At 52.7% G+C, this 25,052-nt stretch overlaps 1 protein-coding gene and 1 long non-coding RNA gene across 4 annotated transcripts; one reads left to right on the forward strand and one right to left on the reverse strand.

The window, feature by feature from the left end:
- LOC108177752 (uncharacterized) lies at window positions 1–460 on the reverse strand. Its single transcript, XR_001794575.3, has 2 exons — window positions 320–460; window positions 1–229 (listed from the first exon to the last, which is right to left on the reverse strand). It is a non-coding gene; the product is annotated as an uncharacterized lncRNA (long non-coding RNA).
- SLC43A3 (solute carrier family 43 member 3) lies at window positions 432–25,052 on the forward strand. Of its 3 annotated transcripts, none has more exons than XM_008271349.4 (13): window positions 475–642; window positions 1,300–1,631; window positions 1,884–2,013; window positions 3,370–3,416; window positions 6,853–6,929; window positions 7,163–7,255; window positions 12,209–12,348; window positions 14,332–14,459; window positions 15,751–15,924; window positions 16,134–16,253; window positions 21,414–21,600; window positions 22,218–22,341; window positions 24,121–25,052. In XM_008271349.4, the coding sequence occupies exons 2-13, from the start codon at window positions 1,457–1,459 to the stop codon at window positions 24,223–24,225; spliced, it is 1,500 nt and encodes a 499-aa protein (XP_008269571.1). In that variant the 5' UTR covers window positions 475–642; window positions 1,300–1,456; the 3' UTR covers window positions 24,226–25,052. The 3 variants fall into 3 exon arrangements, with proteins under 3 accessions (XP_017202100.1, XP_008269571.1, XP_069926375.1); XM_070070274.1 differs by having other exon boundaries at window positions 541–642; window positions 1,265–1,631; XM_017346611.3 differs by lacking the exon at window positions 15,751–15,924 and having other exon boundaries at window positions 432–642.

The raw sequence follows: 25,052 nt of genomic DNA on the forward strand, positions 1-25,052 counted from the left end.
TCGGATGGGCAATTATATATGTCTTTGATTAATAAAAAATGGGGCCATGAATGAATAGTTAATCAATGCAGTCTGGCAGGAAGGCTCTTGCAGAATCTGGGCTGGGGGTGAGGCAGAGTCATCAAAGGGGGCCTTGGGGGTGAGAAGGCAAGGCCCCCTGCAGGGAATGGTTTCCAAAAAGCCTTTCGGTTCTGGGTTCTTGGTTCCTCCGCGGGATTTTCCGGCGGCTCTGGGAGAGACAGAGAGAGGGTTGAGTAGGTGGGCAACATGGGGAGATCCATGTTCAGGTAAAGCTCGCAGAACGCGGTGTGTGCCTTACCTCTGCGGGGCCGGCGCACCTGTGTCTGGAACAAGCCTTAAACTAACTCGGCTCAGGGCGGGAGCGGCCGGGGAGCCGGGAAGCAGAGACACTGCAGGGACGGAAGAGGGTTGCAGAGGGAGAAGAATACGTCCAAAAGGGCTAGTGAGAGCGCGGGCGAAGGGGAAGGAAGTGGTGGAGAACCAGAGGCCTGTCCCAGCCCCTTCCGGGCAGGCGGGCGCGGGCGGAGGCGAGCAGGGCACCGGGCGGGGCGGTGAGAAGCGCGAATCTGAACTACGACGCGCGCGGGAAGAGCGCGGAGAGCTGCGGCGTGGAGCGGGCTGGTAGGAGCGCGGCAGGGCCGGTCGGCGGGCAGCGGCGCCCTGCGAGGAGTGGGCGTGGGGGCGCTGAGACTGGGCAGACCCGGGCCCGGAGGGCAGGCAGCGCGCGGCGGGGGGCGGCCGCGGGTAGCGGAGCGCTGCGCGGGGCGGGAATGGCCTTGGGCACTTTCTTGGGGGGGGGGGGGGAGTTGGTGGATGGAGTCCTAGGCCCGGGTCCTTGGGTGCTGGGCTGTTTCTGGCGCTAGCACAGCCTGCGTGGTGGTGAGTAACTAGCGTGTGACCTTGGACAAGTTTCCTGATATTCCCTGGAACTTTGGTCTCATTGTCAACCAACTGCAGATAAGGAAACTCCAATTTTGCCCGGCTGTTATGAGAATTTGGGTGGGCGCAGACACAGCCCCCTAGTCCCCTGGCCTCACTCAGAGGGGCCGATGGTATTTCAGTGGACAGAGCTCAGAATCGGAGCTCAGCGCCGGGCCTGCTCCCTCACCTGTTGCTGGCAGAACTCTGCATAAGTCATTAAGGTCATCTTTGTCCTGAGGGTGCTGCCCTCCTAACACGGGTGGGCATCTTGCTCCTTCCTGCCACAGAGAACAGTTTTCCACCTGAACTTTCCCTCCGGCAGCCTCCTGTTTCAGGCAGCCTCTGTTTATTTCACAGGCTCTGTTTTGTGCCCAAGCCGCAGACAGAACCAGAGAACTCCAGGAAAGGAAAGGCTCGCCAAAGGAATTTTCCAAGGGCTCAGACGCCAGGACTTGAAGCTGCTGTGGTCAGCCAGGGAGGACAACGTGGGCTTTGAGGCTCAGTGCCTGGGGCCATGGTGGGCCAGGCCCTGCCCCTTCACGTGGCCACCCTGCTGACAGGGCTACTGGAGTGCCTGGGCTTTGCCGGCGTGCTCTTCGGCTGGACTTCCCTGGTGTTCGTCTTCAAAACAGAGCACTACTTTGAGGAGCTGTGTGAGCCGCCGTCTGGAACACTGGGCAACACCACTGGTAAGGAGGGTGATGCCTTCTCCCCGGAAGCTGAGTTCTGGCTCCACCCCTGTGCCTCCTGCCACCCCTTCCTGCACCCTGGTCTAGGGGGGTGCCCGGGAGAGGATTTAGGGACAGTCACATCTCCAGGCAAGCTGTCCAAGTCGGATGGAGGGGATCCTAGGGCAGGTGTCACCGGGCTGGAGGGCTGGGAGGATGGGGCAGTGTGGCCAGTCTGCCCTGGGCTTCTGAGCCTCCCCTTCCCCCTTCTAGATTGCAAAGCCCAGGATGAGAGGTTCTCGCTCATCTTCACCCTGGCGTCGTTCATGAACAACTTCATGACGTTCCCCACCGGCTACATCTTTGACCGATTCAAGACCACTGTGGCCCGCCTCCTAGCCATGTGAGTCCCCCCGGGGCCCCGCGCGTCTAGTGGTGTGGGCAAGAGGCATTGGTCAGGCTGGGAGGGAGACCAAGGTTAGGCAGCTGGGCAGCCCTGCTTGGCCCCGAGCCAGCAGCTGGCAGACACAGCTGTGAGGAGCAGAGCTGGCAGGGCGTGGGGCCGCCCCGTTCCCACAGCCCTGCTTCCCTCTCCTCGCCTCCTTCCCCTACTCCACAGCACTGCAGCTGTCTTCTGTATCTAATTGCACAGGAGCCCGGGCTGACTTTCCATGAGGGCTGCCCAAAGGCCTGAGTTGCGAAATTAGCAACTGCTCTCTGCCTTCTCCCTGGATCCTTTCCTCATCTCCCTATGAAGCCTCACACCCGAGGCTTCTCCTCCTCCTAGTCACCCTCATCACTCAGTCATCACAGAATGTTGTGGGTACCTCCAGTGGTGGAGTTTCAGGCCCCCCTTGTGCTACAGGGGGTGAGAATAGGGCTTCCCATGCAAAGGAGTGGGGGAGGCCAAGAACTCGTGTGCTCCTGCATCCTGGTCTCTGTGGTGGGGTTTGGTGATAAGCAGTGGCCTGCTGGGGGCTGATAGATCCCAGGGAGGCGGGTGTGAGATCAACTGGCAGAGGGAAGCTGGGGGCGGGGCGGGGGGGCGCAGCTGGACCTGGACCAGGAAATAGCTGGGGAGTAGAGCAAGTCCCTTTAGGTGCAAACTGACTGACTGTCTCGGTCCTTCTGGTCTTTGGCTCCCTGGATGCTCTTCTTCCTGCCTTTCTCCAGCAGGGTTCTCAGGGTCCTGCCTCTCTTACCCTCTGCCTTAGAAGATCCTCCTACTCCCCCGTCAGCTGCCAAGGGATTCCTGTAACCTCGGGATGGTGGTCTTGAAACTGTAGCGCTCTAGAACTTTAAGCTTGGAGTCTAGATCAGTCCAGCCATTCCCTCCCTCCCTCCCTCCATCCCTCCCTCCCTCCCTCCCTTCCTTTTCTTTCTCTTAGATTTCTTTTATTTTATTTGAAAGGCAGAATTACAGAGGCAGATAGAGAAACAGAGAGAGAGAGCTTCCATCTGCTGGTTCACTCTCCAAATGGCCTCAATGGGTAGGGATGGGCCAGACCAATGCCAGGAGCTTCTCTCCTGGGTCTCCCCTGTGAGTGCAGGGGCCCAAGCACTTGAGCCGTCCTCTGCTGCTTTCCCAGGTGCATGAACACCCAGGTGCATTAACAGGGAGCTGGATTGGAAGTGGAGCCCCAGTGCCCATATGGGGATGCTAGCACTGCAGGTGGCGGCTTTACCTGTTACATCACAACACCAGCCCCAGGTTTCTCTTTTCTTGACAATATTCTCCATGCCCTATTCTGTATTTCAGATTTTTCTACACAAGTGCCACCCTCACCATAGCCTTCACCTCTACAGGTGAGTGTTGCCAAGTGTGTGAGAGGGACATGGTTCTAGAGATGTCTAGTGAAGCAGGTGCAGGAGGTAGCAGGCAGGACATATGGACCTCATGGTTACTCTGAGGTCCACAGCTTAAAGAATCTTGAAGGGATATTGAGTTGTTGCTGGTCTAGGAAAACAGCTTAGTTATGGAGAAAATGTGAAAAGGAAAGACAGTGGAGAGAGGCTGCTTCGAGAGGAGAATTCATTCAAAGTACTACGTCCTTCTTGTGTGTCCCAGTGTTCTCTATCCTTTTAATGAAATGATCATATTAATGATGGTTTTGGAAAACACACAACCTGACTTAGTGGGGGAAAAAGTCAACAGCCTTGTTGAACTCAAAAAGCTTGCTTTTCAGATTTTACTGGCCCACAAAAGTCTGGAAATTCTCATCTGTTTTGTCCTGCTCTCCCATTAAGCAGAGGAGAAAACTGAGGCTGGAGAGGAGCCCCTTGCCCAAGGCCACAGAGAAAGTTACTGACCCTGGCTATGCTGGTGCCTTGGTTATGGGGCCACAAGATGCCTCCCAATGTGGCTCTCCAGTGTCCGTTCTCTCTCTCTCTCTCTCTCTCTCTTTCTTTCTTTCTTTCTTTTTCTCTTTTCTTTTCCTTTCTCTTTCTCTTTCTTTCTTTCTTTCTTTCTTTCTTTCTTTCTTTCTTTCTTTCTTTCTTTCTTTCTTTCTTTCTGACAGGCAGAGTGGACAGTGAGAGAGAGAGAAAGAGGGAAAGGTCTTCCTTTTGCCATTGGTTCACCCTCCAATGGCCACCGCGGCTGGTGCACCGCGCTGATCCGAAGCCAGGAGCCAGGTGCTTCTCCTGGTTTCCCATGCGGGTGCAGGGCCCAAGCACTTGGGCCATCCTCCACTGCCTTCCTGGGCTATAGCAGAGAGCTGGCCTGGAAGAGGGGCAACCGGGACAGAATCCGGCGCCCCGACCGGGACTAGAACCCGGTGTGCCGGCGCTGCAGGTGGAGGATTAGCCTAGTGAGCCGTGGTGCTGGCCTCCAGTGCCATTTCGCATGGCTCTGCATTTGGGTTAGGAAGTGAAGATCTGGTATATAACTCAGGTGTGTGTAGTGTCTGTGTGGAAGCCAGATGGTGGCATGAGGTCAACTCTACTCGTGCTCGGCCAACACGGAGGGTAAGGGTGTTAGGCCAAATAGAGATAACGTGGCACCTGCAGCCAATTACTCTCTGCCCAGCAAACAGGCTTCCTGTAATCTAGCCTGTGAATAATTTCCAAGACTGAATGTGGAGCTGGAAGCTGGGTAATGTTTGACTCATTTATGAATCGTTTAGGCAGAAATCCCCCCCGCTTCCTCCATAAAATAGGGCTTTTTGATTAGGAAGAGGCTGGGAGCCCACAATGACTCCACTGTGAAAAGAATCGCCATGAGCCCTTAGTTCTTTAGAAAAGATGTGCATAAAGTGTGTAAAGGCAGACGCTGAATGGTAAATAGTGTGAAAACTCTAAAATTAGTTCTTCACAGGGCCTCTGAAGGTGTAACACAATAATTACCTAAGAGGATATCAGGGACATACACCTACAACATTAATAATCATTAAACCGCCGAGGGAAAGGTTATTGCTTTTCTATTATTCTTTCTGTCGTCTGATTTCATGAAATAAAGTCTTGATGTGAGGCTAACATGACTTCAGTGCCAAAGGCAACTGTATCCAGCTACAACGTTTTTAAGATGAATTAATTTGAAAGGTAGCACACCCTGGGGGAGGAGAGATCTTCATTCACTGGTTCAGTTCCCACATGAGGACAACAGCCAGGTCTGGGCAAGATCAAAACCAGGAGCCAGGAACTCCATCCAGGTCTTCCTTGTGGGTGGCGAGGGCCCAGGCAATTGGGCCATCTTCTGCTGCTTTCCCAGGTGCATTAGCAGGGAGCTGGATCAGAAACAGAGGCAGGACTTGATCCTAGGCACGCTGATGTGAGATGTGCTGTGCCATAATGCCCACTCCCACCTCCAGTCCGCTCCTCCACTTCTGATCTCACTTCCTGCTAATGTACCTGCAGGGCAGCAGCTGATGGCTCAGGTACTTGAGTCCCTGCCATGCACGTGGGAGACCCAGATTAAGTTATGGGCTCCTAGCCTTGTCCTGGCCCAGTGGGCATTGGGGAGTGAGTGAATGAGCAGATGAAAGATTTCTCTCTGCCCGTCTCTGCCTTTGAAGTAAAATAAAAACAAATAAAAATAATTTTAAAGGTTTATTTTGGATAAAATGAGTCCCCTTAAACCCCATTTTAATGAATATCAGGACAGGCATGGGTTATGACCAACAGGATGGTGATAGAAATCTGTGGTTTGGGAACAACTCTTAATCAAGGCCTCTGGCACCCTATGAGCTTTTGGCCATCATCCACCACTTCCCAGACTTGTTGTAACAGTTGTTTGCATGTCAGTCTTTTCAAGGGCAAGAGGTGTGCTTTTCTCTTCCTGCATTTTCAGTGCCAAGCACAGCACCTTGCCTGAGGGAAGGATCCAAGTTTAATTAATAAAAGAATAGACCAGCCGGCGCCGCGGCTCACTAGGCTAATCCTCCGCCTAGCGGCGCCGGCACACCGGGTTCTAGTCCCGGTCGGGGCGCTGGATTCTGTCCCGGTTGCCCCTCTTCCAGGCCAGCCCTCTGCTGTGGCCAGGGAGTGCAGTGGAGGATGGCCCAGGTGCTTGGGCCCTGCACCCCATGGGAGACCAGGAAAAGCACCTGGCTCCTGGCTCCTGCCATCGGATCAGCGCGGTGCGCCGGCCGCAGCGCGCCGGCCGCGGCGGCCATTGGAGGGTGAACCAACGGCAAAGGAAGACCTTTCTCACCTGTCTCTCTCTCTCACTGTCCACTCTGCCTGTCAAAAAAAAAAAATAAATAAAATAATAAAAAAAATTAAAAAAAAAAAAAAAGAATAGACCATTGCCATTTTCTCACTCAGACCTCATAGCACTTCCAGGAGGCAGGGAGGGCAGGACCGTTGTTTCCATTTAACAGATGAAGTTGTTGAGGCACAGGTTCATTTAGAAACCAGTTCAAGGTTGGTCAGTGAGCTAGGGAGTGGGTTTAGGGGCTGAGGCTAGGACTCTCTTCCCCCACAGTGTTGAGTATGAATGGAAGGGGCTGCTTGTGGTCTGGTGAGGGAAGGAGGCAGTGACTTCACTTTGAGTGCTGTCACAGGGTAGGGACTGCTTTGATGGGGAAGACAGTGGCTCATGAGACCTCCACAGAGATATCTGGGGGAGCCTTGGCCAGTTAACCCAAGATCCTATAGGGATGCTGCCAGGGTTGGGGCCCTGACCCCAGTGCTGCTGGGAATTTGGAACGGGAGGGAGCTAGGGCTTCCCGGAGGACCGTCTGGGGCTCCATGTTTGCATTGCACTAAGTCACCACCCGCCCTCTGGCCTTGTTCATTCCAGATTCGGCTGTGCTACTCTTCCTGGCCATGCCCATGCTCACCGTTGGGGGAATCCTGTTTCTCATCACCAACCTGCAGGTGCGAGCCTGCCCTAAACCCAGTCATTTGGCCGCAGGTTGAGACAGAGGAGGGAGGAAGGGGTACCTTTCTACATTTGGCTGCCTGCAATAGGTTTGGCCCTAGCTGGGGTGGGAGCTCTTTGGGGAGAGGGTGAGTTTTGGGTATGATGAGCACCTGGCACAGGCGGGGTGCTCAGGAAATGTTTGTGTTGCGAATAATTAAGTGACTCAGGCTGGTCATGTCTTCCCCAGATCGGGAACCTATTTGGCAAACATCGTTCGACCATCATCACCCTCTACAATGGCGCATTTGACTCTTCCTCGGCAGTCTTCCTTATCATCAAGGTAAGGAGCAAGGGCCGAGGTTTACCGAGCACTTACATATGAGTGACACTTGTCCTGTGAACCATGAGTGGTTTCTCTCCATCCATCTGGAGGTGGGTGCTATTTTATCTCCATCTTATAGATGAAGCATTTGAGTCTCAAGGAGGTGAAGATGCCACATCCCATGTCAGAGTGCCTGGGTCCACTCCTGCCAGTGTAGACCCTGGGAGGCAGCAGGTGATGGCTCAAGTGATTGGGTTCCTGCCATCCATGTGGTGTAAGACCTGGATTGAGTTCCTGGCCTGTGGCTTTGACCCCTGCTGGGAGCCATTAATTTGGAGAATGAGTCAGCAGATGAGAGCTCTGTGTCTCTCAAATATTTTCTTTTCTCTTCTCTTCTCTTCTCTTCTCTTCTCTTCTCTTCTCTTCTCTTCTCTTCTTTTTCTTTTTCTTTTTCTTTTCTTTTCTTTTCTTTTCTTTTCTTTTCTTTTCTTCCTTCCTTCCTTCCTTCCTTCCTTCCTTCCTTCCTTCCTTCCTTCCTTCCTTCCTGTCTTTCTGTCTTTCTGTCTTTCTTTTTAGATGCTTGCTTAAGCTTCTGCAAGTGGTGACCATGGAACTGTTTGGTTCTAGACTCTGAGTGTGTGATCACCAAGAGCCTCTTCTTCTTACTTCACTTAGCGTGTTGGGCAGAGGCCAAGAGAAGGCACGGTCACAGTGCTTGGGCCAGTGTTGGGCACCCTTTGCAATGGGTGGCTGGGGGTTGGAGGCCCGGCAGCACACATGGAGTCTTGTCCAGCATCTCCTAAAGCTGCTGTTGAGCGACAGGGTGATGAACTGTTGCCAGTGGTTTTGGGGTCCACCAACAACCGTTCTGCCTTGTTCATTGTTGACAGTTTTATCTGGGCAGTGATCTGCCAGGACAGGGGATGAAGCCTGATCCATATCAGCCAACCATGACGCTTCCTTCCTCTATTGTCAGTGATGGCTAGAGGTGGGCCAGTGGTCTAGTCCTTGTCCATGAGATAAAGGGGGTGTAAGAGGAGGATGTTAGGGAACATCTCCTTGCTAATGGAAGATGAGAGCCAACTAAAAAGAAAATCTGCCTCCTTGGCTTTCCTTCTTTTATAAAAAAAGTTTATTTATGGGGCTGGCATTGTGCAATAGCAGGTTAAACCACTGCCTGTGATGCTGGCATCCCATATGGGTGCCGGTTTGAGTCTTGGCTGCTTCACTTCCAATCCAGCTCCCTGCTAATGCACCTGGGAAAGCAACAGAAGATGGTCCAAGTGCATCCACATGAGAGACTCGGATGAAGTTCCAGGCTCCTGACTTCGGCCTGGCCCAGCTCTGACCATTGCAGCGATTTGGAGAGTGAACCAGCGGATGGAAGATCTCTCTCTGTCTCTCTCTCTCTTTGTAACTTTGCCTTTCAAATAAGTAAATTTTTTTAAAAAGATTTATTTATTTATTTGAAAGTCAGACTTACACAGAGAGAGAAGGAGAGGCAGAGAGAGAGAGGTCTTCCATCTGCTGGTTCACTCCCCAGTTAGCTGCAACAGCCGGTACTGTGCCGATCCGAAGCCAGGAGCCAGGATTTTTCTTCCAGGTCTCCCACGCTGGTGCAGAGGCCCAGAGATTTGGGCCATCTTTTACTGCTTTCCCAGGCCATAGCGGAGAGCTGGATCGGAAGTGGAGCAGCCGGATCTCGAACCTGCGCCCATATGGGGTGCAGGCACTGCTTTACCTGCTATGCCACAGCGCTGGCCCCAAATAAGTAAATCTTTAAAAAAAAAAAAAAGAGAGAGATCTTGGCTGTCGCCGTGGCTCATTTGGCTAATCCTCCGCCTGCGGCGCCAGCACCCCAGGTTCTTGTCCCGGTTGGGGCGCCGGATTCTGTCCCGGTTGCCCCTCTTCCAGGCCAGCTGTCTGCTATGGCCAGGGAGTGCAGTGGAGGATGGCCCAGGTGCTTGGGCCCTGCACCTGCATGGGAGACCAGGAGGAAGCACCTGGCTCCTGGCTTTGGATCAGCGCAGCGCACCGGCCGTAGTGGCCATTTGGGGGGGGGGTGAACCAAGGGAAGGAAGACCTTTCTCTCTGTCTCTCTCTCTGTCTAACTCTGCCTGTCCAAAAAAAAAAAAAAAAAAAGAAAAAAAAAAAAGAAAAAAAAAACCTTAACCTTATCTTTAAAAAGTTTTACAATTTGTTATTTATTTGAAAGGCAGAATGAGAGAGAGAGAAAGCCATCTGCTTGTCTACTCCCCAGTTGCCTGTAACAGCCAGAGCTGGACCAGGTCAAAGCTAGAAGAAGCTGGGAACCAGGAACCCCATCTGGGTTTCCCACATCGATGGCAGGGATGCAAGTACTGGAGCCACCACCTCCTGCCTCTCAGGGTGTGCATTAACAGGAAGCTGGATTGGAAGTGGAGGTGGGACTGGATCCCGTGCACTCCAGTCTGGGGTGCAGGTGTCCCAAGTGGCGACTCCACATGCTGCACCACAGTGCCCGCCCCTTGGTCTCTCATTACCTTCTTCTAAGGTTGCAGTGAGAGGATGTGATACCTGGAGTTATGGCAGCCGTGCTTTGACAAAGAGGCAACAAGCTAGAGGGCATAAGGCAGGTGCTAACAATGGCTGAATGAAAGGAAGAAGGGGATGCGGGTCTCAGGCTGTGGGCCTGGGCCTTCCCTCTGGGCTTTGTGTTAGGTCAGAGGCACGTGGCACTGCCCATGGGCCATGGCCACAGAGAAAAGCACCCCTGGCAGTCACTTCTCAAACATGGCCTTGGCCTGCAGGGCCATCCAGAGGCTGAGCCCTTGGGCACGTGAGCCTCTACTCCTGGCATAGGAGCCGCTCTCTGGGTTCTTTCTCCTCCTGGGTGTGCCTCCCTTTCTTCTCTCGGGAGCTGGCATTCTGGGGTTAATCTGACCTTGCTGCTGCTTGCTCTGACCTTGAGCACTCCCTTGCACCCCTGTGAACCTCAGTGCTGTCCTCTGTCGTGCTGGGAGGTTGGGCTCCATCAGTGGTTCTCAAGCTGGGAGTTGAGGAACTTTGATGTTTGTCGCATCAAGGAGAATGAAAGGGAGGATGACTGGGCAGCTTTGTGAGCCGCGTTTGGGTGTCAAATTTTGTGAGCACGCAAGGGCCTTATTGCATTCGGAGTCGGGGTGGGGAAGCACTGGCCCAGAGCTCTGAGGAGGCCTCTGGGCTGTGGGGATGGATGGCAGGGTGACTCCTGGATGCAGGCTGGGCCCTGGGGAGGGGTGTGTGTCCCAGTGTCCTCCGTCAGCTTCTAGGGTGCTCCCCAGGAGCCTTGCTAAGGTTCCTTCTTGGAAGCTGGGGTTTCAGCCCTTGCCTCTTGGGCTGGTTGTGTGTGTGTGATCATATGCACGCAATGCACACTTCACCATGGTAACCATTTGTAAGCATGTAGTTCAGTGGCGTTCAGCGCTTTCCTGCTGTTCTGCACCCAGCATCTCTCATGCCGTAAAACCCAGCTCTACACTGCCACCAGCTCCCTGTCCTGCTCCCCAGCTTCCCTTCCACTCTGCAGCTCTGTGAATCGGACTGCTGCAGGTGTCTCATGTAAGTGGAGGTGGACAGAATGTATCCTTTTCTGATTAGAGTCTTTCACTTAGCACCATGTTCTCTCATGGTTCATCCATGTTGTATGATGTGTCAGAAATGCCTTCTTTTGTTTCTTAAAACATGATATTGACCTTCTCAAAAATCGTATGTATTCAAGAGGCAGAAACACACACACACACACACACGCACGCAGAAAGAGAGAGAGAGAGAGAGCACTCCTACTCTCTGGTTTTCTCCCCAAATACCTACAACAGCCAAAGCTAGGCCTGTTCTGAAACCGGAAGCCAAAAACTTAATCCACATGAGTGGCAGGAACCTAAGTAATTGAGTCATCCCTGCTGCCTTCCAGGGTCTGTATTAGAAGGAAGCTGGAATGAGAAGCTGGAGCCCGGTATGAACCTAGGCACTGTGATGTGGGACATTGTATCTTCTTTTTTTTTTTTAAAGATTTATTTATTTATTTATTTATTTGGAAGTCAGGGTTACACAGAGAGAGGAGAGGCAGAGAGAGAGGTCTTCCATCCCTGATTCACTCCCCAATTGGCCGCGATGGCTGGAGCTGTGCCAATCTGAAGCCAGGAGCCAGGAGCTTCTTCCAGGTCTCCCACATGGGTGCAGGGGCCCAAGGACTTGGGCCATCCTCTGCTGCTTTCCCAGGCCTTAGCAGAGAGCTGGATTGGAAATGGAGCAGCCAGGACTCGAACCAGTACCCAAATGGGATGCCAGCACTGCAGGAGGCAACTTTACCTGCTATGCTGCAGCGCTGGCCCCAGACATTGTATCTTAACTGGTGTCTTAACTGTTAAGCCAAAACTCCTCCCATTTCTTTCCTATTTTTTTAAAAGATTTATTTATTTATTTGAAAGGCACAATGAGAAGAGAGAGAGAGAGAGAGGTTTTTTTTTTTTTTAAAAAAAGATTTATTTTATTTGAAAGGAGGAATTACAGAGAGAAGAAGGGAGAGAGAAAGATAGAGAGAATCTTTCATCTACTGATTCACTCCCCAAGTGACTGCAATGGCCGGGGCTGGGTCAGGCGGAAGCCAGGAGCCAGGAGTTCTTCCAGGTCTCCCATATGGGTGCAGGGGTCCAAACACTTGGGCCATCCTCTGCTGCTTTCCCAGGCAGGGAGCTGGATCCAAAGTGAAGCAACCAGGTCTCGAACTGGTGCTCACATGGGATACCGGTGTTGCAGGCAGTGGCTTAACCTGCTGCACCACAGTGCTGGCCCCTCTTTGCTATTTTAGAATTGAATAATATTCCGCTGTATGTACATACCACATCTTGTTTATCCATTCATCCGTTGACAGATGTGAGTTTTGGCTGTTGTGAATAATGCTGCTGTTTTGGACACAGATGTTACATCAACTTTTCCTTCCTTCTCCCGTAGCTTCTTCATGAACAGGGCATCAGCCTCAGGGCCTCCTTCATCTTCCTCTCTGTCTGCAGCATCTGGCATGTGGGACGCACTTTTCTCCTGATGCCCTGGGGGCACATCCCCTACCCTCTGCCACCCAACTACAGCTATGGGTAAGGACTGCGATCTGGTGACTGTGGGCCACAACCTCATCATCCCGGGGTAGGAGCAGGGGGTGGGCAGATGGGAGAGGGGGACTGGAACCAGGGGCGTATCACTTAGCTAATTTTAAAAAAGATTTATTTATTTAAAGTCAGAGTTACAGAGAGAGAGAGGGAGAGAGAGAGACAGAGAGAGGGAGAGAGAGAGAGAGAGAGATCAATCTTCCATCTGCTGGTCACTCCCCAGATGGCTGCAACAGCTGGGGCCCTGGGGCTGGGACAGGCTGAAGTCAAGAGCCAGGAGCAGCCGGCGCCAAGGCTCAGTAGGCTAATCCTCCGCCTTGCGGCGCCGGCACACCAGGTTCTAGTCTTGGACGGGGCACTGGGTTCTGTCCCGGTTGCCCCGCTTCCAGGCCAGCTCTCTGGGATGGCCCAAGTAGTTGGGCCCTGCACCCCATGGGAGACCAGGATAAGCACCTGGCTCCTGCCTTCGGATTGGCGCAATGCACCGGCCTCGGTGGCCATTGGAGGGTGAACCAACGGCAAAGGAAGACCTTTCTCTCTGTCTCTCTCTCTCACTGTCCACTCTGCCTGTCAAAAAAAAAAAAAAAAAAAAAGAGCCAGGAGCTTCCTCTGGGTCTCTCACATGGGTGACAGGGATCCAAGTACTCGGGCTACTTTCTGCAGGCCACTAGCAGGGAGTTGGATCAGAAGTGGAGCAGCCAGGACTTGAATCGGTGCCCATACGGAATGCTGGTATAATGAGACAATGGCTTAATCCACTGCACCACAGTGGATGCTGCACCGGTCCCAGCATTTATTGTTTTTTTTGCAAGTCTGTGGGGAGCTGGCTAGTTCCACTGGCTAGTCCCCCGATCATCTGGTGGATTAGCAGGTCTAGGACGGCCTCATACACATGGGGTTTGGAGTGACCTGGCTGTGTCCGCCGCATGGCTGCCCTCCTCCCGTGGCTGGCTTGCACTTGTTCACATTGTGGTTTTAGGTTTCCGAGAGAAAGAAAGTGGAAAGTGCACAGGGTTTCTTGAGGTTTAGGCTTGGCAGTGGCACATCACGTCTGCTGCATTCTCTTGGCTACAGCAGGGCACAAGGCCAGCTCAGAGTTAGGGGATGGGGAGAAAGAATCAGAGGTGCAGAAGCCCGTTTTGATAGGTGAAGTGAGGTAACTGTGCTCGCAGCCAGTTACAGGGGACTGGAGAGCATTCACTGGCCGCTCGCCGACTACGTACCAGGCCCATGGTGCTCTGATTGCATCCTCACAGTGGTCCTGTGCTTCCCAAACAGGGAGAGTGAGGCTCAGGAGTTTCCATCTCGGCAGTGTTTCTGCAACTAGGAAGAGGCAGAGCTGGGATCTGAGCTCAGACCTGCCCACCTCTGCCCTGCTTCCAGTGGTCCCCAAATTTTACTGCGTATAACTGTAACTTAACAGCCTTTTTAATTTTTCCTTTTTTAAAAAGATTTTTTTATTTGTAAGGCAGAGTTACAGAAAGAAAAGGAGAGAGAGAGAGAGAGAGAGAAGAGAGAGAGAGAGAGAGAGAGAGAGAGAGAGAGAGAGAGAGAGAGATTTTCTATCCACTGGTTCACTCCCAAATAACTGCAACAGCCAGGGCTGGGCCAGGAGGAAGCTAGGAGCCAGGAGCTTCATCCAGATCTCCCACATGGCTGCAGGGGCCCAAGCACGTGGACTCTGCAGCTTTCCCTGGTGCATTAACAGGGAGCTAGATTGGAAGTGGAGCAGCCAGGACTCGAACCAGTACCTGTAAGGGATGTTGGCATTGCAGGTGGCAGCTTTACCCACCATGCCACAGTGCTGGCTCTAGACATGATGATGATGATGATGATGATTTTCTAAAATGGGAGCCTGACTTTCAGCCTTAGACATTCTGATTTGCCTGCTCTGTCTGTGACCTGAGCAGGGTTGTGAGAGTGTGGTTCCACTATGCAGTGAAATAGGGATCCCCACCCTGTTCCCTCCAGTCTGCACCCTGGGTTCAGCTCACAGTCCCTGGCCTGTGTGCTGGGAATGGCACCGCAGCAACGGAAAAGAAGAACTGAGCAAGAGAACAAGGAGCTGCAGTCAAAGGAGTTCCTTTCCTCCAAGGACGGTGAGCCCTGCGGGTGGCCTGGCCCTGCCTTGTGACTGCACCTGCTCCTCACCGAGAGAACCGTGCAGGCACTCGGGATCGGCAGAAGTCAGGCAGAGAATGGACCTCCGGCATCTTTCACTATCTACAGGGCGCAGGAAGGGCAGGACTTCTGTCTCTTTTCCGTCTGTCTTTCCCACCTCCTGAAGTCTGTCTTCCATTGTTTGCTTTCTCTTCCCCCACCCCAGGGTCCTACCCTTTCCTGTGATGGTGATGCACGAAGTCTGTTTTTTTGTCCCCATTTCTGCAGTCCTCTGGGTCTGCTCTATCTCACTGCCCCATCTCCAGCACTGCCTCCTTCCTCTCCTCTCTGTCTCTGTTGTGGGTCTTTGGTTGTGAACATCACAAACCACTGCTGGCTACAGTAGGAGTAAGAAGAGAGGGTGGAGACAGGGGAGAAATGGGGAGACGCAGGACAAAGGATGCACATGGCAGGTGTGTGGGATGAATGCGTCTGGCTGTCTTATGTCCGACGTGGCGCCTGCCGTTGATGGAATTACACTGTATTTGGGATTTTTGCTAAATGAGTGGATTTTAGCTAATGTTGCCAGAAGAAAATGGGTAGCTATGTGAGATGATAGATATGTTAATTTGCTTCACTATAGTAACCACTTTACTATCTATATGCATCCCATGACATCATGTTGTATACCTTAAATATACACAATCAAGTGTATTTTAAAAAATGAAAGTCGAATAGGATTCTGAGAAACTCACAAAGCCAAGAGGAAAACTGAATTTGCTGGGCAAGTCGAACCAGGGAGTGCTCTGGGCTGCCCAATCTACCGTTCAGGCCGGTCCCTTTCTTCAGGGGGAATGAGTGAACTGGTCAACGGGACGCTGAATTCACAGTCCCGTGTGGTCATGAAGAATAGGGCAGGGGAAGGCCTCTCAAGGAAATGCAGGATTCAGGCCCCAAAAGGGAGAGAAGGGATTTGGAACCCGGTGGAACCGTTGCTGTCCTTGGCTTGTCTTTCCTTTCACCCTTGGGGCTGAGAAGGATCAGGAAAGTGGCTGTTAGAGGCAGATCCGATTTCAATAGGCCAGGAGCATGGGTCACTCAAGGTGGTAGGGCTGGGATGACAAAGCAGGAGCAGGGGATGGATGAGCTGCAGGCAGCTCCAGGAGCCTGCAGGATGAGCTGGGACAAGGGTGGAAGGTGGGCTCTGACCCTGTAAGTGCCCTACACTCTGGCTCTTCCTAACCCTCCTCTCTTCTTATAATCCATGCTTGGATCCTCCGTCCCCAACAGAGACCTCAGGACCGGGGCAGCAGCAGGGACCTGGCTCCTTCTGGAGCTACGCTCTCTCTTGGCGCTTCGCCTGGCATCTGGTGTGGCTGTCTGTGATACAGCTCTGGCATTACCTCTTCATTGGCACTCTCAACTCCCTGCTGACCAACCTGGCCCAGGGCAACATGGTGCTCAGTACGTGGCGGGGCTGGGAGGCAACAGTTCATCTGCACGTCCCAGGGACATGGGGGATGCATACGAAGCTCTGTAGGGCTGTGTGGTGCAGAGCAAGGTCAGAGGGTCTGGGGAGGAGAGCCAGGCTGGGCACGGGAAGGTGGGAGAGTCTTCCCTTGCAAGGCAGGCCTGGATGTGTTCGTCACCCAACCCCTCTCTTACCTCTGCAGTCAGCACCTACACAAATGCCTTCGCCATCACTCAGTTCTTCGGAGTGCTGTGTGCCCCCTGGAATGGCCTGCTCATGGACCGGCTGAAACAGAAGTACCAGAGGGACATGAGAAAGACAGGTGAGACCTGGGGGGAGGGAGTTAAGGGACCAGGAGGGGAGAGATCTGTGCTCATCTCCATGCCCACCTTCTCTTCTGTTCAGCCCATTGTACTTGCACTCACTCATTCAGACATTAGTCACTGAGTGACAGTTGTGTGTCAGCTGTGGTGCCAGACATCAGGGATTCATCAATGGACAAGACAGATATTACCTTAGGGAGCAGAGAAAGGAGGCAATCCTGCAGTTAGAATCCGATTTATGATAGTTTGACTTCACAACTTTTTTTTTTTTTTTTTTTTAAGAGTTTGGGTTTTTTTTTTTTTTTTTTTTTTGACAGGCAGAGTGGACAGTGAGAGAGAGAGACAGAGAGAGAAAGGTCTTCCTTTGCCGTTGGTTCACCCTCCAATGGCCGCCGCTGCAGCCGGCGCACCGCGCTGATCCGATGGCAGGAGCCAGGAGCCAGGTGCTTTTCCTGGTCTCCCATGGGGTGCAGGGCCCAAGCACCTGGGCCATCCTCCACTGCACTCCCTGGCCATAGCAGAGAGCTGGCCTGGAAGAGGGGCAACCGGGACAGAATCCGGTGCCCCGACCGGGACTAGAACCCGGTGTGCCGGCGCCGCAAGGTGGAGGATTAGCCTATTGAGCCACGGCGCCGGCCCTTCACAACTTTTCAACTTTATGCTGGTTTGGAAGTGTACTCATGCAATTGTTTTGTTGTGCGTTTTCAGTACAGCATTCAATAAATAACATGAGATATACAATTCTTTCATAATTGGGTAGGCTTTGTGTGCGATGCTTTTGCTCGACTTGTAGGCTAAGTGTTCTGAGCATGCTGAAGGTAGCCTGGGCTAAGTTAGGAGGCAGTTGGTCAGGTGGGTTAAATGCATTTTTGGCTTGGGATGCTTTCAAGTTGCACCAAGTTGATTGGGATGTAACCCCATTGTAAGTCGGGAAGAGTCTCGACACCTACACAAAGACGGACCCAATAGCTGTTCTGGGAGAGGATGGCGGGGCTGTCAGTGATGGCTTCCTGGAGGAAGTGGTGTCTAAGCTAAGACCTGAAGGGTGAGTAGCAGGTGAGGAGATGGGGCCGGCACCGTGGCTCACTTGGTTAATCCTCTGCCTGCGGCACCAGCATCCCATATGGGCGCCAGGTTCTAGTCCTGGTTGCTCCTCTTCCAGTCCGGCTCTCTGCTGTGGCCTGGGAAGGCAGTGGAGGATGGCCCAGGTGTTTGGGCCCTGCACCCGCATGGGAGACCAGGAGGAAGCACCTGGCTCCTGGCTTCGGATTGGTGCAGCGCTGGCCATAGCGGCCATTTGGGGAGTGAACCAATGGAAGGAAGACATTTCTCTCTGTCTCTCTCTCTCTCACTGTCTAACTCTGTCTGTCAAAAAAAAAAAAAAAAAAAAAAAAAAAAAGAGGTGAGGAGATGGAGGGGTGGGTGCAGGAGAGAGGCTAAGGAGCATCGTGGGATCCAGGTGGTCAGGGAGGGAGGGACACTGAGGCATCTGAGGAATCCTAACCAGTGACTCAGGCAGGCCCCGGGCATACAGCATGTGGGGCAGTTGTAGGGCAGATGCTGGGGAGAGAGGGAAGCAGGGGTCAGCTGCTCACTCTGCCAAAGCTTCTAGACCTGATCCTTGGACAGGACTGGAAGAACAGGGCTGCCGAGTGCCCTGACTGTGCAGTTGGCGGCAGGGAAGGGGAGTCAAGCAGCATTTAAATACTAGATAGGAACAGCAAGACACAACGTCAGATGCACGTTAACAAGTAGTAACATTTCCCCTGGCTGGTTCCACCCCTATGCTCCCTGGCTGCCCGGCTTCTCTGACACCTGCTGGAGTATTTCAAGGCAAATCTTAGACGTCCTGTCCTGTCACCTGTGTCTCTTCGGCCTGTCCATCACCGTAACACCATGATCACACTTAAAAAAATTATTTTCTTGCCTAATATACAACCTCTGTTCAAATTTCCCTGTCATCTCCAGCATATCTTTCCACAGTTGGTTTGATATTTGGATCATGTGCCTCTTGTATCTGTTAAGATGTATAATGGTGTGCTGTTCCCCCCACTCCCCACTTTGAATTTCCCAGTTTGCATTTGGCATCCTCTTGGTGTCACTTAGAAGTGTCCCTTAGATTAGGAATTTCCTGTAAACAGGCAGATTCGAGGCTTGGAGAAGCCTCGGTTTAATTCTTTTTGGCAAAGATAATTCAGAGATGGAGCCTTGGGCTTCCTCTGGCCTCCCATCAGCTAGCCCCTGATATCTGTTGTCTCTGTTGTGATGATGTTAAGATTGATCACCTGGTTCAGACATTGTCAGTTGGATCCATCTGTTACAAAATTTCCCATCAACCGTGGGCCTAATGATTTTAGCAGTCATTGGTGATCAATGCCTAGACTCATTATTTTATTAAGGTTGTGAAAGGATGAGTTTCTATTTCTGTCTTTCCTTCTGCTTTTAATAGCCTGACTTCCTCCAGAGAGAACATTACCTTACTGTTTTGTTATTCTGGAATCAATGCTTGATTCCCCTCTCTGTTCACCAGTGTCAGAGTTAGTGCCTGGAGACCTCCAGAGATGGCTATCATGAAAGAAGGAGAGGCAGAGAGAGAGAGAGAGAGAGAGAGAGAGAGAGAGAGAGAGAGATCTTCCATCCGCTGGTTCACTCCCCAGATGGCCACAATGGCTGGAGCTGCGCCAATCTGAAGCCAGGAGCCAGGAGCCTCCTCCGGGTCTGCCATGTGGGTGCAGGGGCCCAAGGACTTAGAGAATTTTCTACTGCTTTCCCAGGCCATGGCAGAGAGCTGGATTGGAAGTGAAACAGCTGGGACTTGAACCGGCGCCCATATGGGATGCTGGCACTGCAGGCGGCGGCTTTACCCTCTACACCACAGTGCTGGCCCCAATGGTTTCTTTTTTAAATCTCGTTTTAAATATACCTGACAGGTTTTAATCCATTATGTTATGCTTCTTCTTCCGCTTTTTTTTTTTTAATATTTGTTTGTTTTATTTGAAAGGCAGAGTTACAGAGAGAGAGAGAGAGAGAGAGAGAGAGAGATCTTCCTTCTGCTGGTTCACTCCCCAAATGGCTGCAATGGCCAGGGCTGTGCCAGGAGCTTCATCTGGCTCTCCCATGTGGGTGCAGGGGCCCAAGCACTTGAGCCATCTTACACTGCTTTCCCAGGCCATTGGCAGGGAGCCGGATTGGAAGTGGAGCAGCCAAGGCACAAACCAGCCCCAACATGGGATGCTGGCACCACAGATGGCAGCTTTACCTGCTACTCCACAATGCTGGCCCCTGCCCCAGCTTTTTTTTTTTTTTTGACAGGCAGAGTGGACAGTGAGAGAGAGAGACAGAGAGAAAGGTCTTCCTTTGCCGTTGGTTCACCCTCCAATGGCCGCCGCGGCCAGCGCGCTGCGGCCAGTGCACCGCGCTGATCCGATGGCAGGAGCCAGGAGCCAGGTACTTTTCCTGGTCTCCCATGGGGTGCAGGGCCCAAGCACCTGGGCCATCCTCCACTGCACTCCCTGGCCACAGCAGAGAGCTGGCCTGGAAGAGGGGCAACCGGGACAGAATCCGGCGCCCCAACCGGGACTAGAACCCGGTGTGCCGGCGCCGCAAGGCGGAGGATTAGCCTAGTGAGCCGCGGCGCCGGCCCCCAGCATTTTTTTTTAAATACAAACATTATATACAAGTTCAGGTGGTGGTTCAAATAGTTGGATTCCTGCCATTGATGAAGACTTGAATTGAGTTCCTGGCTCCTGGCTTCAGTCCCCACATCCTGGCCATTGTGGGTATCTGTGCAGTGAACCAGTGGATGGGAACAGACTCTCTCTCCATTTCTCAAATAAATAAATAATGAAGTTTTAAAAACTCTCACATATGTCAAGTAAATAAGCATTTTTTAAAAAATTAAACATTAAAAAAATGCTTATTTTGGTGCAAAAAAATTTTGAAATCCGTGCATAGTTTCTTCTGTAATATGCCTTTTTGGGAACCTTGAAGATCTTTTGCATGCATGGATTTCAATTTTTTTTTGCACCGAAATTAAACTTACCTTTTAATTCCACTTTCGGTGAACTTTTTGAAGTGTACTCATATATATTTATTCCCTCCCACTTCTTTTTTTAAAGATTAGTTTATTTATTTGAGGGGCAGAGTTACAGAGAGAGGGTGAGATGCTGAGTGTGATCTTCCATCCTCTGGTTCACTCCCCAAATGGCCACAATGGCTGGAGCTGGGCCTATCAGGAGCCAAGAGCTTCTTCCAAGTCTCACACGCAGGTGCAGGGGCCCAAGCACTTAGGCCATCTTCTACTGCCTTCCCAGGCCATAGCAGAGAGCTGGATCAATAGGGAAGCAGCCGGGACACAAATTGGCACCCTTATGACGCAGGTGGAGGCTTAACCTACTATGCTACAGCACTGGCCCTGTATTTCCCTCTTTCTTAGATAAAAAGCAGCATACTGTACACACTGATGTGTGTGGCTGTATCCTGAGCCTGCTCCCTCGTGGGGACCAGTCCTGGTTCTTTTTTAAGATTTATTTAAAAGGCAGAGAGACAGAAAGAGAGCACTTCCATCCGCTGGTTCATTCCCCAGATAGCTACAAAGGCCAGAGCTGGGCTGGGCTGGGCCAGCGCAAAACCTGGAGACTGGGACTCTATTCTGGCCTCCCACATGGGTGGCAGTGGCCCATGTACATGGGCCATCCTCCGCTGCTTTCCCAGGAAGCTGGATCAGAAGCAGCGTAGCCAGGACTCAAAGCAGCATCCCTGTTGCAGGCGGAAGCTTAATGCACCGCAATGCTGGGCTCTCTTCCTTCCTTTTAACTGCTCCCTGGCTCTCTACTGCATGGCTGCAGTGCAGCTCACGCCGCATTCCCTGCTGCTGGCTGTTGGGATTATTTCCAGGCATTGTAATCATCTGAGTGTGTTAAGGGCATAAAACCAGGAAGAGTCGGTGAGGAAGAGAGAAATGGTCCCATCTGAATGGTGTTCAGGAGGTGAATTATAGACATGATTGATGGGCTGGCGTGGGGACACCTGGGAGAAAGAGGATCCCAGGAGGGTGGGGTGGCTCCTCCCTTCCCCTCCTCCCCCGGTTTTTCTCGATGCTTCGTTGCCGTCTGCTGGGTTCTCCCACAGGCAGCCTCTCTTGCTCCCTTTCGGACCAGGTTTCTCTGACGCATCGGTGGCCCTCTTCTCGGCCGTGCCCTCGCTGGCGCTGACGTCCCTGCTGTGCCTGGGCTTTGCCCTCTGCGCCTCGGTCCCCTTCCTCCCCCTTCAATACGTCACCTTCGTCCTGCAAGTGATCAGTCGCTCCTTCCTGTACGGGGGCAATGCAGCCTTCCTCACCATTGCGTAAGTGGGCTGCAGGTGGGGTGTGCCCCTCGGGGAAGGGGTGGGGCACACGGGGCTCTGGGAAGCAATGCAGAGGTAAAGAAGTGGTGAGGGGAGGGTGGGCCAGGAGGTGGTCAGGTGAGGATGACCGGGTTTGGGCGCAGGTGTGGAGGGCGCAATGGATGGACAGGGGCAGCCTGATGGAAAGGTTGAAACACTCATGTTCTTGAGCCATTGCTTCAACTGTGCCCTGTGTCTCTGTTACCTGCCTGGTGAACTTCTATTCACCCCACAATGCCCACTTCTGCTCCAATCATCCACGGAGGAGTCGGCAAGAAAACATCCTCCCTTTGTGGTGCTCCCGGCACTCTCTTCTTGCTACCTTTGATCAGGCATGCATCTGGCATGTAATGGGCTGCTTCTGTGTCTGTCCTGTCACTGACTCCTCCCCTGGCACAGCCTGCATCTGGGGCCCTGCTGTTTTCCCAGGGCCCACCACAGTCCCTTCTCTGAATTCTGTGGTTTGATGCCTGAGCACAGGTGTGGGGGGCAGGGCAGTGCAGGTGTGGATGGGTGAAGGGTGGTCTTGGAGCAAGAGTCCCCAAAGCTCGCTGGAACCCAGTTTCTCTCTCTTCCAGTTTCCCTTCGGAGCACTTTGGGAAGCTGTTTGGGCTGGTGATGGCCTTGTCGGCCGTTGTGTCCCTGCTGCAGTTCCCCCTCTTCACCCTCATCAAAGGCCCCCTCCAGAATGACCCGTTCTACGTGAGTACTGTGGGGAGGGAGAGGATAGGTCCTGGCCTGCCTGTCCCCAGCAGGGGATGCTGGCTTTGGACCAGCAAGGACACCAGGCTGGGTAACACAGCAATGCCCCAGCAGGGGGCACCCCAAAGCCAGCTCAGGAGGCCTGGGTGTGGTGCCTGCAGCAAGAGCTGCACAAGGCACACCCCTGATCTTGCCTCTCAAACTGGGGTCAGTGGGAGCACCCCGGCTTGTGTGCTGGGGATACTCGAAGTCACTGGGTTCACATGGTGCAGCCTGCACTGTTCAGAAATCTGGGGGGAACATAGCTCTGTGTGTGTGTGTGTGTGTGTGTGTGTGAACAGATGTGTCCTGGAGTAAGATGCATGATACCAGCAACATTGCAAGCGAAAACTCAAGACTGCAAAGTCCTGCCTGCCGGAACACAAGCCAAGCCTGGGCTTTCTCCTCGGGCTGCAGCAGGTGCTGGTGTCCACCGCTGCCCAGGTGGCAGGTGCTCTTTGCTGTTGCCTCCAGGTCCCTACACCTGAAGGGATGCTGACGTGGCACCAGCAGGTGCACACCACTCTCCAGCGGCTCCAAGAGGTTGTATGACTTAGGGATTCAGATACACACAGCTGTGAGCAGAAGTCTGTCAAGTCTGACTGCAGCGTTCTGCTACTGCCCAGCTCTCTTGGCCGCATTTGAAACCTATCACTAAGGGACTAGTGTTGTGGCGCAGTGGGTTAAGCCGCTGGTTGGCCTGCCCAATTCCCCTATCAGAGCAGCAGTTCTAGTCCCAGCCATTCCACTTCTGACTCAGCTTCCTGCTAATGCATTCGTGGGAGGCAGCAGATGATGACCTCAGTGCTTGGACCCCTGCCACCCATGTGGGAGGCCCAGATGGAATTCCTGACTCCTGGCTTTAGTCTGACCTAGCTCTGGGTCATGGGCATTTAGGAAGTGAACTGATGGATAAAAGATTTCTCTGTCTCTGTGGCTTTCAAGTAGATGAAAAAAAAAAAAAGTAGGGGCCAACCCATTGGCCCAGTGGTTTAAGCCGCTGCCTGGGAGTTCAGCATCCCATATGAGTGCCCATTCAGGTACTGGTCGCTCCACTTCTGATCCAGCTCCCTGCTAATGTACCTGGAAAAGCAGCAGAAGATGGCTCAAGTGTTTGGGCCCCTGCACCCAATGTGGGAGACCCAGATGAAATACCAGGCTCTTGGCTTTGGACTGACCTAGCTCCAGCCCTAGCTGTTGTTCCCATTTGGGAAATGAACCAGTTGGTGGAAGAGCTTTCCCTCTCTCTGTCTCTGTAACTCTGCAAATAAATCTTTAAAAAAAAGGAGAAATAAATAAATAAACATCTTTAAAAAACCCATCATCAAAGTCTAAAAGAGGAATTCAAACCTGACATAGGGAGAATAAGGAGGAATAAATTTAAAAACTGGGGGAAAATTAGTTCTATCAGTGACCGAACCTAATATTCAGATGTGCATTCCAGCCAGTGCCTCCGCTGGCTTCCCATGTGACCTTGAACAGGCCACTGAATGTTCTCTGGGGGCCTCTGTTTCTTCATCTGTAAAATGGTCATACTATTCCTCCTCCAACTGACTCCACAGGGCAGTATGAAAATGACCCAAAGTCCTTCCTCCAGGGGACCGTAGCGCCTGGTGGCGGTGCTGGTGGTGGTGGAGGGGGGAGATAGACTATTCTGGGGTAGGGCTCAGGTCTCTTCACAGGTGGTGGGTGTCACTCAGCATTCCTGGACCTGGCCTCACGCCCTCCTCTCTCCCGCAGGTGAACATGGCGCTGCTGCTGGTCACTCTCCTGACGTTCGTCCACCCCTTCCTGGTGTACCGGGAGTGCCGTGCTCGGAGAGAAGCCCCTTGTGCCACCGCGTAGTTCCAAGCCCTCCCTCATCAGCCCCAAGGATGCTGTTACCAGTCTTTCCCCCACCTCGGAGGATCCCCGGTGCAAAGACTGCACCTGCCCAAACTGCTATTAAGCCGCTGTTGTTTTTTTCTTAAAAAATCCAAACATATCTAACCACCGCCAGGACTTCTGATTGCAAGGACAGAATCTTGGTCGCCAAGTGGGTCGATGCAGTACAGACCCAAAGCGAAAGCACGGGGAAGTTCCCCTTTGCTTCCAACAGGAGGTTTTCTCCCCGGCCGTGGCCTTGGTGACCCTTGGCCCCTGCGAGGAGATCTGCAGAAGGAGGTGTGCCACCTGCTTCTTTAGGCTGCAGGTGCTGGAACCTCTGCTGCCAGGTGGCCTCCAGGGGCAGCCCGAGGTTGTCACAGCCCAGCGGCCCCAGCTTGTCCGCCATGGCACAGCCTTGGTTACAGAACTCACAGTGAGCGTCCAGGGGAAAGACCAGCGAATGGGAAGCCCTGGGAAGAGTTCTTGCTCGGCCACTGGTGCTGGGGGGCCTTGGGCTGACCCTGAGCATGATATTTTCCATCTGTAGAATGAGAGGAGGTCTGGAGTTGGAGGTTCTTTCTGGAGCTATGAAGGACAGGACAGAGTCAGGCCACCCCGAGGGACTTGGGGACCAGCTGGCCCGCTGGGTGGGAGGATTTCTGATCAACTCCCTTGGGGATATTTTTCTTTTCAAGGTGGCTGATGGTTATTTACTTTGAGCATTGTATAGAGTTTTTCTAGGGGATAATTTTTCTAGAAAAATAAAGCCTCTGTGAGTAAGGCAGCTACCGTTCCTGCTCCGTTAA

The sequence above is a fragment of the Oryctolagus cuniculus genome, chromosome 1 (assembly GCF_964237555.1).
Source record: "Oryctolagus cuniculus chromosome 1, mOryCun1.1, whole genome shotgun sequence".
In the NCBI taxonomy this organism is placed as follows: Eukaryota; Metazoa; Chordata; class Mammalia; order Lagomorpha; family Leporidae; genus Oryctolagus; species Oryctolagus cuniculus.

What these genes read in the sequence shown, in the direction of transcription:
- SLC43A3 (XM_008271349.4), top strand. Translation starts at nt 1,457, where the DNA reads ATGGTGGGCCAGGCCCTGCCCCTTCACGTGGCCACCCTGCTGACAGGG. An exon ending in CCACCCAACTACAGCTATGG is followed by an intron (nt 12,349 to 14,331) that starts GTAAGGACTGCG and finishes TGTTCCCTCCAG; the next exon opens with TCTGCACCCTGGGTTCAGCT. An exon ending in GAGGGACATGAGAAAGACAG is followed by an intron (nt 16,254 to 21,413) that starts GTGAGACCTGGG and finishes CTTTCGGACCAG; the next exon opens with GTTTCTCTGACGCATCGGTG.